At 42.1% G+C, this 13,893-nt stretch overlaps 1 protein-coding gene across 8 annotated transcripts in view; it reads left to right on the top strand.

The window, feature by feature from the left end:
• The first annotated feature begins 592 nt into the window (after positions 1 to 592).
• The window catches only part of ralgapa1 (Ral GTPase activating protein catalytic subunit alpha 1), a 75,261-nt gene continuing 61,960 nt past the window's right edge, over positions 593 to 13,893 (top strand). For 4 of the 8 annotated variants that reach the window (XM_029729816.1, XM_029729815.1, XM_029729818.1 and 1 more), the window contains exon 1: positions 593 to 980. In XM_029729816.1, coding sequence (XP_029585676.1) covers positions 875 to 980 — 106 coding nt within the window. In that variant the 5' untranslated portion in view covers positions 593 to 874. The remainder of the gene's footprint in view (positions 981 to 13,893) is intronic. The other 4 variants (XM_029729821.1, XM_029729822.1, XM_029729823.1 and 1 more) reach the window with 2 other exon arrangements.

The raw sequence follows: 13,893 nt of genomic DNA, 5'->3' as shown, positions 1-13,893 counted from the left end.
TGGAGAAAGGGAGTTATATCCACTCCCCCACCCCCTAATTACTGTTGCCTCCACTGTCAAGCTTTTGGCACCGCTTTGGTCTCTCTTTCTCTCAAATTCAATAATTGTTAATGGCACGAATGACATGGTCAATGTTGTCAAAGCGGAGTGATACACATAAAAATATTAAAACAACAGCAACAACTCTCTCTCTCTCTCTCTGAATTCAATTAAATGCAAGGGCTTTATTGGCATGGGAAACATATGTTAATATTGCCAAAGCAAGTGAAATATACACTTGATCTCTCTCTGAGACAGATCTCTCTCTGCCTCTTTTTAGACAGAACACAGACAGAAGTCTGACAGGTCAGCATGATAAACACTTGAAGAAAAAGCCATCATTCACTTTTCCATATAATGTCAAACTTTAGCGTTTTCATTGAGTGATCTTTGAAATTACAATTCCAGATTGATTTCTTGCTTGGGCAACATTATGCCATTTATTAGGTTCTGAATGTCATGTACAATGTGTTAATGAATGAAACCAGCCACTACAGGATTTCGCTACTCTATTACGTAGTTGAATTGCTCTGATTTCCATTACCTTGTTTTTCATATCTCAAACTCCGCCATGTTTTGAGATTTTGCGGAGAGGTGTGTTGGTTGTGTTACGGAGAGGGTAGCAACATTTTACATACGCTTTTTTTCTGGAAAATGCACACCTCTCAACTAATTTTATCTATTTATATACATTTTATCGTCCATAAGACTGTTAGGTCGCAGTAACGTTACATCAAATGACAACGGTCCCACAGCTCACTTGTGGTTAGCTATCGTTTGAAGAAGATTAGAAGGGGCTTGCTCCCTACAAATTCTTTCGTCTCCTGCTTTCGGAATGTTTTCCAAAAAGCCTCATGGGGACGTCAAAAAATCTACACAGAAAGTGTTGGATCCAAAAAAAGATGTCCTGACACGTCTGAAACACTTGCGGATTGTTAGTGGTAAGTCGAAATGAGACATTTGGTCGGCTAGCTAGCTAGGCTATACAGTAGCTTGATGCTACAGCTAAACCAAAGCTACCGAAGCGAGCTCGCGACTTTTTCTGTTGATGCAGAGTAGCTAACATGCCTTGGCTTGTTTCTACTCCATCATTGGACAGATTGGAAGCGTACAGTTGTAGCTAGCCATTATAGAATATTGTATTGTATTGCAACGCTGTGTTGAAATGTGTGGCAAACAGTACAAGTTATGTCAAAGCAATATGGTTGTATACCGATTGTAATCAGTGGTTTAGGATGGTCCATATCTATTCTATTCTGCAAATAAATCGAGATGTCATCCATGATTTGATATACGTTAATCACATTTGTCAGTAGTCCTTGTTTTCTGTTTTGTCACTTGCCTTATTCTCAATTTGTGGACTAAAGATGGGACATACAGTGCCTTCAGAAATTATTAATACCCCTTGACTTATTCCACATTTGGTTGTTACAGCTTGACTTAAAAATGGATTATATGTTTTTCTTACCCATCTACACACTAATAATGTCAAAGTGAAAACATGTTTTTAGAAATTTTGGAACTTTCAATGGGATTCAAGTCTGGGTTTTGGCTCGGCCACTCAAGGACTTATGAATTCTAGTTCTGAAGCCATTCAAGCGTTGCGTTGGCTGTATGCTTGGGGTCATTGTCCTGTTGGAACTTCAATCTTTGCCCCAGTCTAAGGTTGTTTGCATTCTGAAGCAGGTTCTCATCGAGGATCTGCTGTGGGAAAAGCATCCCTATAGGAAGCACCAGGGACTCTGTCTGTAAATAAGTGGTCAGATGAAGCAGATGCTAAACTGCTGGACTGTTTTGCAAGCACAGACTGGAATATGTTCCTGTATTTTTCCGATGGCATTGAGGAGTACACCACATCAGTCACTGGCTTTATCAATAAGTGCATCGAGGACATCCTCCCCACAGTGACTGTACGTACATACCCCAACCAGAAGCCATGGATTACAGGCAACATTCGCACTGAGCTAAAAGGTAGAGCTGACGCTTTGAAGGAGTGGGACTAACCCGGAAGCTTATAAGAAATCCCGCTATGCCCTCCGACGAACCATCAAACAGGCAAAGCGTCAATACAGCAGACTTGCCAACATGCACACATTTTGTGTACCAACTACGCAATTCTGTCCATGTACGAGATCCGAGTTAAAAGTATGCAGAAATGAATAGGGCCTGATTTATTATTCTTTTTAAACAATTTTTTATAAAAAAAAATATATCCACTGAGTAAATCTAACATCTTGATTGTCAAGCTGCAACATACAGACATTTACGGAGTTTGTGTCAAGATTTAATGGAGATTAATACATTATTATTTGACGTAGCTGCCCCGTGTCTGCCCCTCCTCCTGTTTCTTGTGATGCTGAGTTTGCTGACTATCAGCTGTATGTAAACACATGGACAAATCCCTTTTCGACTCTGTGTTGTTGTGGAAAGGTAAACACGAATTGTTTCAAGCTAACATTAGCAAACATAAGATGGACATTCAGTGGGCTCTAAAGTGCCAACAGTTCACTTGCATTTGCTAGTGAAAGAAATTAAATGCAAATACGAAAAATAACTCCGCATTTGTGTGAGTGTGATATACATTTAATTCTGCGTCCCATTAGTTGTATTTTCCACGTAACATTGAGGATAACGCAACCTGGTAGACTGTAACTGTAATTATGATCCATGTCACAAAAAGCATTACAAAAGTATAATCAAAAATAAATATAAAAATCTTGGCATTAAATGGAGTTGGGAGTTTAGAAGACTGTGCGATGAAGAATGAGTGACTGTCTGGTATTAGCTATAGAGGCAATGCTTCTAAAATGCCGTTGCACTAGATTTGAGAAAATCTGAAATGATTTATGCACTGCAAAGAAATACAATAGACACTTACATAGGCTGAAACAGCGGACTCTTCTAGCAAACAGCATACCCTACTTAAGCTTTGTGTGGCCAGTTTGCGGTCTGTGTCGATGCAATCATTTGTTTTTGTGTTTTCAAAATAATTTTGCTTTTAGCGTTGATTAGGAACCGTGTCTAAAAACCTAATACTTGTGAGCTGGCCCTAGTGATTGGCCCTGTTTGAGAGGTGACAAGCGTTACTCTGCTATAGAGACTAAACGTGGGGGCATGTGCTAAGAAAAACGTTATAGATAATTATCTCCATTCTACACTGCACATGTAATGGAATAAACATACAGATAATCTGTGCTAATTCCACACAAAATATATTTATTTTATATGTTCTGTACTTATGAGTATGAATCTTTTATTTATGTTTTGTAAATACCTTTTCAGAGGACTAAACTGAACCAGGTGTGATCCATAATGTTTGTCTAAGCACATGAATCTCCAATTTGCCGCGCACGTCTGGTACTCTAAAAAGTTGGACAGGGTTGGCAGGTCTGATACAGGGCTAAGATCAAATAGTACTACGCCGGCTCTGACGCTCGTCGGATGTGGCAGGGCTTGAAAACTATTACAGACTACAAAGGGAAACACAGCCGTGAACTGCCCAGTGGCACGAGCCTATCAGACAAGCTAAATTCCAAGGCCGCAGGGCCAAACGGATTACCAGGACGTGTACTCCGAGCATGCACTGACCAACTGGCAACTGTCTATACTGACTTTTTCAACCTCTTCTTGTCCAAGTCCGTAATACCAACATGTTTCAAGCAGACCACCATAGTCCCTGTGCCCAAGAACGCTAAGGTAACCTGCCTAAATGACTACCTACCCATAGAACTCACGTCTGTAACCATGAAATGTTTTGAAAGGCTGGTCATGGCTCATATCAACACCATTATCCCAGAAACCCTAGACCCACTCCAATTTACGTACCGCACCAACAGATCCACAAATGATGCAATCTTTATTGAACTCCACTCTGCCCTATTTAAAAACATTATTTTTTTACCTTTATTTATCTAGTCAAGTCAGTTAACCCCTGTGCGGCCTCCGTCCCAAATGCATCCGATGAAACAGCGCTACAATTTACTAAATTACTATTCAAAAACATTTTTAAAATGTAATATTGTCATTCTAAGATTTATAGATGAATATCTCTTGAAAGCACCTGTAATGCCAGATTTAAAAATAACTTTACTGGGTAATCACACTTTGCGATAAAAGGGGATGCGATACTCAGAACAATAGGCTAGCAATACTGGTCAGCGCCATCTTGGAACAATCGCATATCAAATCTAGTGTTGTATACTATTGTCAATAATCCCTTACCTTTGATTATCTTCATCCTTAGGCACTTCCTGGAATCCCAGGTCCACAACAAATGTATTTTCGTTCGAAAAAGTTCATGCTTTATGTTCCATTAGCTTGTTGTTGTTAGCACGTTCTGAAGGCTGCACCAAAAGTTCCGACGTGCGCGGGGCTACTCTTTCAACAAAATGCATTTTTTTTCTTATTTAGGTTCGTTCAAACATGTCAAACGTTGTATAAAATAAATCTTTAGGGCGTTTTTCAACTAGAGCTCCAATAAGATTCGAGGGGGACGATTGCATTGTGTTTCAAAACGTTTCGAAAGGGGAGGGTAACCAGGGGCGGCGGCGTCATAATGGTGATGGCCCTCTCCGTGTGACCACGTTCCACAGCGTGTCATTCTGTCAGTTTTCACAGTAGAAGGCTCAAATCACTTTGTAAAGACTGGGGACATCTAGTGGAAGCAATAGGAAGTGCTCAATGAACCATAGCTCACGGTGTGATTAATAGGCAACGTGAGGAAGTTGAGTCCGCAATTCAGAATTCCACTTCCTGTTTCGATCTGTCTCGGGGTTTTGACTGCCATATGAGTTCTGTTATACTCACAGACACCATTCAAACAGTTTTATAAACTTTAGGGTGTTTTCTATCCACAAGTATTAATTATATGCATATCCTAGCTTCTGAGTTTGAGTAGTAGGCCGTTTTAAAATGGGCACGAATTTTTAAAAAAAAATCGCTGTAGCGCCCCTTATCATAGGGGAACGCCAAGAGGTTAAGAACAATTTCCTATTTTTAATGACGGTCTAGGAACAGTGGGTTAACTTCCTTGTTCAGGGGCAGAATGACAGATTTTTACCTTGTCAGCTCGGGGACTAGTCCAATGCTCTAACCACCAGGCTACCTGCCTCCCCACACCTGGACAAAAGCAACACCTATGTCGGAATGCTATTCATTGACTACAGCTCAGCGTTCAACACCATAGTGCCAACACATCTCATCACTAAGCTAAGAACCCTGGGACTAAACACCTCCGTATGCAACTGGATCCTGGACTTCCTGACGGGCTGCCCCAGGTGGTAAGGGTAGATAACAACACATCCACCACGCTGATCCTCAGCGCGGGGGCCCCTCAGGGGTGCGTGCTCAGTCCCCTCCTCTACTCCCTGTTCACTCATGACTGCACGGCCAGGCACGACTCCAACACCATTATGACGGGTTGCATCACTGCCAAGTATGGCAACTGCTTGGCCTCCGACTGCAAGGCACTACAGAGTGTAGTGCTTACAGCCCAGTATATCACCGGGGCCGAGCTTCCTGCCATCCAGGACCTCTACAAGGCGGTGTCAGAGGAAGGCCTTAAAAATTGTCAGACTCCAGCCACCCTAGTCATAGACTGTTCTCTCTCTTTTTGAGTATTTTCTTAACTGCATTGTTGCTTAAGGGCTTGTAAGTAAGCATTTCACTGTAAGGTCAACACCTGTTTTATTTGGCGCATGTGACAAATAAAATTTGATTTGACCAAGATTCTTCTTGAATGGTTGCTCAGTTTGGTTTGATGGCCAGCTCTAGGCAGTCTGGGTAGTAACATATTTTTTTCCAATTTCCCAATGATGGAGACCACTGTGCTCTTGGAAACTGTCAACACTGAAATTGTTTTATACCATTCCCCGGATATATGCCTCATCACAATTCTATCTCGGAGATCTATAGACAGGTCCTTGGACTGCATGGTATAGTTTCTGCTCAGACATGCACTGTCAACTGTGGGATCTTATATAGACAGCTGTGTTTCTTTCTATACGGAACAAAAATATGAATGCAACATTCAACAATTTCAAAGATTCCTCCCCCCTCAGACCAAGGTGGAGGACCTGAGCTGGTGTGGTTACACGTGGTCTGCGGTTGTTATGCTTGTTGGACATTCTGCCAAATTCTCTACAATGACAATCGAGGCGGCTTATGGTAAAGATATGAACATTCAATTCTCTGGAAACGGCTCTGGTGGACATTCTTGCAGTCAGCATGCCAATTGCACAATCCCTCAACTTGAGACGTCTGTGGCGTTGTGACAAAACTGCACATTTTAGTGACCTTTTATTGTCCCCAACACAAGTTGCACCTGTGTAATAATCATGCTATTTAATCAGCTTCTTGATATTCCCCACCGGTCAGGTGGATGGATTACCTTGGCAAAGGAGAAACGCTCACTAACAGGAAGGTAATACCGTGCACAACATTTGAGAAATAAGCTTTTTGTGCATATGGACATTTCTAGGATCATTTTTATTTCAGCTCATGAAACATGGAGCCTACACTTTACATGTTACCTTTATATTTGTGTTCAGTGTAAGTCATATCCAAACAATTGAGTTGGCCACAGGTAGACCCCAATCAATTTGTAGCGACATCTCAAGGATGATCAAAGGAAATTGGATGCACCTGAGCTCATTTTAGAGTGTCATAGCAAAAGCGTGTGAGTACATACAGTACCAGTCAAAAGTTTGGACACACCTCCTCATTCAAGTGTTTTTCTTTATTTTTACTATTTTCAACATTGTCGAATAATAGTGAAGACCTCACAACTATGAAATGACACACATGGAATCATGTAGTAACCAAAAAAGTGTTAAACAAATCTAAATATATTTTAGATTCTTCAAAGTAGCCACCCTTTGCCTTGATGACAGCTTTGCACACGCTTGGCTTTCTCTCATATGATTCCATATGTGTTATTTCATCGTTTTGATGTCTTCACTATTACATTTTTTATAACAAAGAAAAACACTTGGAGGTGTGTCCAATCTTTTGACTGGCACTGTATGTCAATTAGATTTGTGTTTAATTTTCAATAATTTGCACAAAAAAATAAGTCAAGGGGCATGGATACTTTATGAAGGCACTGTATAATAAAACCAGATTGGAGATATCATTCAATTAATTGAGGGAGTTCATCAAAGAGCTGCCTGCTTGAGAGTCAGGTCAATAGGGGTCTGTTTGGAGGATGGTCTTAGCTCTGTCAGTGACATTGGGTGGTGGACCCTGTGAAAAACAGCTAATTTAAACTGGGGCTTCCTTTGGGATTTGTCAGTCAAGCTGTGTTCGAATACCCATACTGTAGTAGTTAGTTTAAGTATACTGTAAACTAACGGGATCCTTTCAGTTGAGCATACTAGCACTTCACCTGTCGACCAGAAGTTGATGCTGTTGTTATGCAACCTCTTGCTAGATGGTTAGCATAATAAATGAATAGCTAGACATCTTACGACTTTGTGTGTGTTCGTAAATTCAATCTGGAGTGCCAGTGTGCTCAGAGTGCGCTCTGGGCGTTTGTAAATTCAGAGAGTTGTCATAAGTTCAGACCGTTCAGAGCGAGCACTGCCCGTTCTGGACAAGGAGTAGGGTTGAGCTGAACATTCTGACCCCACAACGGCAGTCAAACATGCTAACTTGCTAAAGTTGTCTAGCTTGCAAGCTACTTCCAGACACAAATGAGAGAACACATCACTCTGACCATTTTACTTGGCCTAGCAGAGCTGGTTAGGCTGTTTTCATGTTATCTAGAGCGTTGGTGACTAACTGTGCTGCACGGAAATAGTTTCCACTGCTTGTATACTTCGTATTTTGGCAAACGTAGTACGAAATCGGGGAACTTTTTGCATACTAACTATATCCATACTATGACCTGTAAGCATACTACATAGTGCTGTTAGTATGAGTATTCGAACACAGCTCGAGAGTGCAGAGTCCAACTGGGCAATTCCACAGTAACAGTGATGCTGTCAAACAAAAACCAATGATTAGAAAGTTAAACAAACCATACAGTTCTATGCACAAGGACTACTTTCAACAATTTCCACACAATTTTACTAAAATGCATTTACTTGAACAGTGCAGATCAAAAGTTTGGTTTCGCAAATGACGGCACCAACAGCACAATCAGGTTTTTGTTTGGCATGCATTTTAAGGTGAAAAGTCTGAAGCTGTGTTCGTTTTCCCACGCTAACATACTGTGTACTATATACTTAATGAGTATATACTATATACTATTAGTTAATTTTAGTATACTGTAAACAAACAGTATCCTTTCAGTTGAGCATACTAGCTCTTCGTCGGTCTACCTGAAGTTGATGCTGTTGCAATGCATCCTCTTGCTAGCTAGTTAAATCAAATTTTATGTCACATGCACTGAACACAACAGGTGTAGGTAGACCTTACAATGAAATGTTTACATACAAGCCGTTAACCAGCAATGCAGTTAAGAAAATACCCCCCAAAAAAGTAAGAGATAAGAATGACAAATAATTAAAGAGCAGCAGTAAAATAACAATAGCGCGGCTATATGCAGGGGGTACCGGTACAGAGTCAATGTGCGGGGGCACCGATGTCGAGGTAATATGGACACGTAGGTAGAGTTATTAAAGTGATTATGCATAGATAATAACGGAGAGTAGCAGCAGCGTAGAAGGGGGGGGTCAATGTAAATACTCTGGGTAGCCATTTGATTAGATGTTCAGGAGTCTTATGGCTTGGAAGTAGAAGCTGTTTAGAAGCTTCTTGGACCTAGATTTGGTGCTCCGGTACCGCTTGCCGTGCGGTAGCAGAGAGAACAGTCTGACTAGGGTGGCTGGAGTCTTTGACAGTTTTTAGGGCCTTCTTCCGACACCGCTTGGTATAGAGGTCCTGGATGGCAGGAAGCTCGGCCCCAGTGATGTACTGGGCCGTACGCACTACCCTTTGTAGTGCCTTGCGGTCGGAAGCTGAGCAGTTGCCATACCAGGCAGTGATGCAACCCGTCAGGATGCTCTCGATGGTGCAGCTGTAAAACCTTTTTGAGGATCTGAGAACCCATACCATGTCTTTTCAGTCTCCTGAGGGGGAATATGTTTTGTTGTGCCCTCTTCACGACTGTCTTGGTGTGCTTAGACCATGTTAGTTTGTTTGTGATGTGGAAACCAAGGAACTTGAAGCTCTCAACCTGCCCCACTGCAGCCCCATTGGTGGGAATGGGGGGCGTGCTCGGTTCTCCTTTTCCTGTAGTCCACAGTCATCTCCTTTGTCTTGATCACGTTGAGGGAGAGGTTGTTGTCCTTGCACCACACGGTCAGGTCTCTGACCTCCCTATAGGCGATCTCATCATTGTCGGTGATCAGGCCTACTACCACTGTTGTCATCAGCAAGCTTAATGATGGTGTTGGAGTCGTGCCTGGCCGTGCAGAGTGAACAGGGAGTACAGGAAGGGACTGAGCACGCACCCCTGAGGGGGGCCCCCGTGTTAAGGATCAGCGTAGTCGATGTGTTGTTACCTACCCTTACCACCTGGGGGCAGCCCTTCAGGAAGTCCAGGATCCAGTTCCAGAGGGAGGTGCTTAGTCCCATGGTCCTTAGCTTAGTGATGAGCTTTAAGGGCACTATGGTGTTGAACGCTGAGCTGTAGTCAGTGAATAGCATTCTCACTTAAGTGTTCCTTTTGTCCAGGTGGGAAAGGGCAGTGTAGAGTGCAATAGAGATTGCATCATCTGTGGATCTATTGGGGCGGTATGCAAATTGGAGTGGGTCTAGGGTTTCTGGGATAATGGTGTTGTGAGCCATGACCAGCCTTTCAAAGCACTTCATGGTTACAGACGTGAGTGCTACGGGTCGGTAGTCATTTAGGCAGGTTACCTTAGTGTTCTTGGGCACAGGCACTATGGTGGTCTGCTTAAAACATGTTGGTATTACAGACTTGGACAGGAAGAGGTTGAAAAAGTCAGTGAAGACACTTGCCAGTTGGTCAGCGCATGCTTGGAGTACACGTCCTGGTAATCCGTCGCTCTGCGGCCTTGTGAATGTTGACCTGTTTAAAGGTCTTACTCACATCGACGACAGAGAGCGTGATCACACACTTGTCCAGAACAGCTGATGCTCTCATGCGTGTTTCAGTGTTACTTGCCTCAAAGCGAGCATATAGGTTATTTAGCTTGTCTGGTAGGCTCGCGTCACTGGGCAGCTCTCGGCTGTGCTTCCCTTTTGTAGTCTGTAATAGTTTTCAAGCCCTGCCACATCCGACGAGCGTCGGAGCCGGTGTAGTACAATTCGATCTTATTCCTGTATTGACGCTTTGCCTGGTTGATGGTTCGTCGGCAGCTCTTCCCTTTAGCTCAGTGCGAATGTTACCTGTAATCCATGGCTTCTGGTTTGGGTATGTACGTACAGTCACTATGGGGACGACATCATTGATGCATTTATTGTTGAAGCCTATGACTGATGTGGTGTACTCCTTAATGCCATCAGAAGAATCCCGGAACATATTCCAGTCTGTGCTAGCAAAACAGTCCTGTGGTTTAGCATCTGTTTCATCTGACCACTATTTTTATATACCGAGTCACTGGTGCTTCTTGCTTTAATTTTTGCTTGTAAGCAGGAATCAGGAGGGACACAATGAGAACACTCTGATCATGTTACTCGCCCTAGCAGAGCTGGTTAAGCAGTTTTCATGTTATCCAGAGTGTTGATGACTAACTGTGCAGCTGGCAACAATTTAATTACGCTTTTTTGGCAATGTTTACTGACACCAGCCATATTCAATGGGTGTTTAGCGCTCGTAAAGTCATTATTCTTCATTGTTCCGCTCTGTTACTCTCAGACGAGTGCTCTGAAATCGGAGTTGATAGCCAGAGTGAATTTACGAAAGCACCCGAATGTCCATTGAGAACGCACAACGACTATACCATTTATCTAAGCTAAGAATGATGGGAATAATCAAGTCAATAAACATTAAGTAGTTAGTTAGCCTATAGTTAATATACTGGCAAGTTTGATGTATAAGTAGCCAACTAACGTTACCATTAGGTCGCTAGCTAACATACCATACATACTGGTCTAATGATATGCTATGTGGTTCGTAAAGACAGCGTAGCTAACAAATTTTCAGCCAACATAACGTGTAAGATTACTTTATTTTAGAAGTCATTACATTACTCAATATTTTCTTAACATTTGTCATAATTATTTAAAGCAATGAATTTGTATCCGCTCTCATTGTACTTCGGCTGCATATTTTCCGCCAATTTCTTCAAATCTAAAAACAATGTGAAGCCTGCGTGTATACTTCATATTTTGACGAATTTAGTATGACATCTGGGAACTTTTGACATACTATGATCAATAAGCATACTATGTACTCAATTCCCGTCACAAATAGTACAGTTAGTGCGGTTAGAATGAGTATTCGAATACAGCTCAAGTCCCAGAATCACTCTTATCATGGAATTGCAATACTATATTCCCAAAGGGTCCTGAGTTTAAAGCCACAAGCCCCCTTGTTGCATGGCCTGTTCCAAGGCTTTTTTGATATGCTCTTGAGTGGAAATGGAATAGATGGTTGAATGTTGGTTTTGCAGTAGCTCTGAAAAAGATCAAAGCTTCATGGCATTGTGACTTGTGAGTGAAACATTGCAGTTCCATCTCATGAACCCGTTTCCTCTATTGTGTTCAGTGCAGTTACCAGGTTTCCTGTTTCCATTGTCCCCCAGTACAGCAACTACTGTGGGAGCACAGACTGTCATTGTGCTGCTGTGCCAATAGCAGAGGTTGGTGAGGCGTGTGTGTGCTGCTGAGAAACAACAGCCACATGCTGTGTAATAATGTAATGTTTTAAATTAATGTTAGGCCTAGCGTTTCATCTTATTGGTTGTTGATGAATTAAGAAAACATTGTGTAGGTTAATTCATGTAAAACTATAGGCTAATATCACAACTGTAGTATCTAGCAAAAATACGTTAATTGTGACAGTCTAAAGACATGACTTGAGTGCTGTGCTTTAGCTAGGTAACTGTAAATGCGCATTTTATTTCAAAAGTAGAGGTATTGTTCCCCTGGTTTTTAGTGCTGCACACAGTGTACACCTACAGTGGCTTCAGTTTGCCAAGGAGGAGGGAGTAGGCTAGGAACTGCACTCTGTGCAAAGTAGGATGGGTGTGCCCTGACACGCACACTATCCATGGGGAATTTCAGGCCCAGATAAGAATCACGCAATCATGTTGAAGATATAGGCTCGGCCTAATAGAGAGAAGTGTGGCTACCTGACCATAATGGCAGCTACGCAACAGAGGACAAGCTTCAGGCATGACGCCACACATGATGTGTAACCTATGTCAGTGTTTCCCGTAGCTTAATCCACATCCAGGGCTTCTTTAAAGTAACTGTCCAGTGTTTCCTGATTTCTATGAAATATGAACATACAATAAATAACTGTCAGTGAAATAGTTTTCCTTCCAATATATTGCAATTAACTATGTTTAAAAAGTAGCTTTTCTGTGTTGGAATGGTGTGGGTGTACCCCAACAATAGAATGGTGTGGGCGTATATCGGTCATTGAAAATATTTGTGCGAGTGGACTGCTCATATGACATCATCCTTTTAGGAAATAGCAAGTTTTTTTTTACAATCTCTCTTTTTGAGAGAGGTGGAACTTGAAGTGTTTTTTTTTCTTCTCAAATTTATGCTTTGGCCACATGCGTATGGGATGAGTTAACAACATTCGGGTATGCGTTAACAGAATATAAACTTTTTAAAAGTGGTATTTTCACTGGACAGTTTCTTTAACCAAAATCTTCAATTGAAAGAAACCAATAGAGGGGTGGGGGGGGTCTAGTTATGAAATGTTGATCATTTCAAGCAGCAGTAGGCTAAACATTATGGCAACTGGCAAGTGGTAGCCTAACTCAGAAGAACATCTGCCTGTCTGTGTCTTTGGGAATAAGGAGTTGGTAATGTCAACGCCCTGTCCTTTATTGCCTTTTATTTACAGTCAGATGCTGCTTAATTCTATTAGCCTATCAGAGAGCAGCACGAGACAACAGTGGACATCACGCTACCAAAATGAGGCTATAACAATCCAATGAGCTCAAGATGATTATTATTAGCATATCTTGAAGTTAGCTATTTCATAAAATGAATGGGGCCCTCTTCTGTTGTATATGTAACTACCATATTCTGTATAATAAATGGCACCCTATTCCCTATACAGTGCAGAAACATATGGGCTCTGGTCAAAAGTAGTGCACTGTATAGGCAATAGGGGGGCATTTGGGTGCAGCCATAGTGTTGTCGGAGCCAGGCACTGGTCTGAATGCATCATTTAGGTTTGAATAGCCCATGGTACTAGTACTACCACCATGTCAAAAGAACAAATGCAGACAGACAATGTGTATGGTTGGACCTAGTCAATGTTCCTAATCGCAGTAGTATGATCGTGTGTTATAGACAGAGGCGTGGCATAGCTTAGTGCTGCTGACTACATTCTTCATGTAAACATGACCGGGGAGAGAGAGGGCCATTCGTCTCTCCTAAGTGTTCTTACCCGCCTGACGCTGCTCTCTTCCACAAACCGAGTGCTTCCCAAATGGCACACTATTCTCTGTTGTGCACTGCTTTTGACCAGAGTTCTAGGTCAAATGTTATGAATAGGGTGCCATTTTAGACGCAGCCACTAGCCTATCTGATAAGGAGACTTTTCTCTTCCATGTGTTCTATTTTGGAGGTGGAATAGTGGTTCTGCCTGTTGCTATATCAGCAGAGAAAGTCAACAAGAACATGTCCCCTTCCCTTCCCCAAGCTAGGCTATTGTTCAGGACGGAACATTTCTGGCACACAACTGGGCCAGCTGAGGAA

This window comes from Salmo trutta, chromosome 33 (assembly GCF_901001165.1).
Source record: "Salmo trutta chromosome 33, fSalTru1.1, whole genome shotgun sequence".
NCBI lineage: Eukaryota > Metazoa > Chordata > Actinopteri > Salmoniformes > Salmonidae > Salmo > Salmo trutta.
Note: the sequence above shows the minus strand (reverse complement) of the source record. Positions and strands in the feature narration are given on the sequence as shown.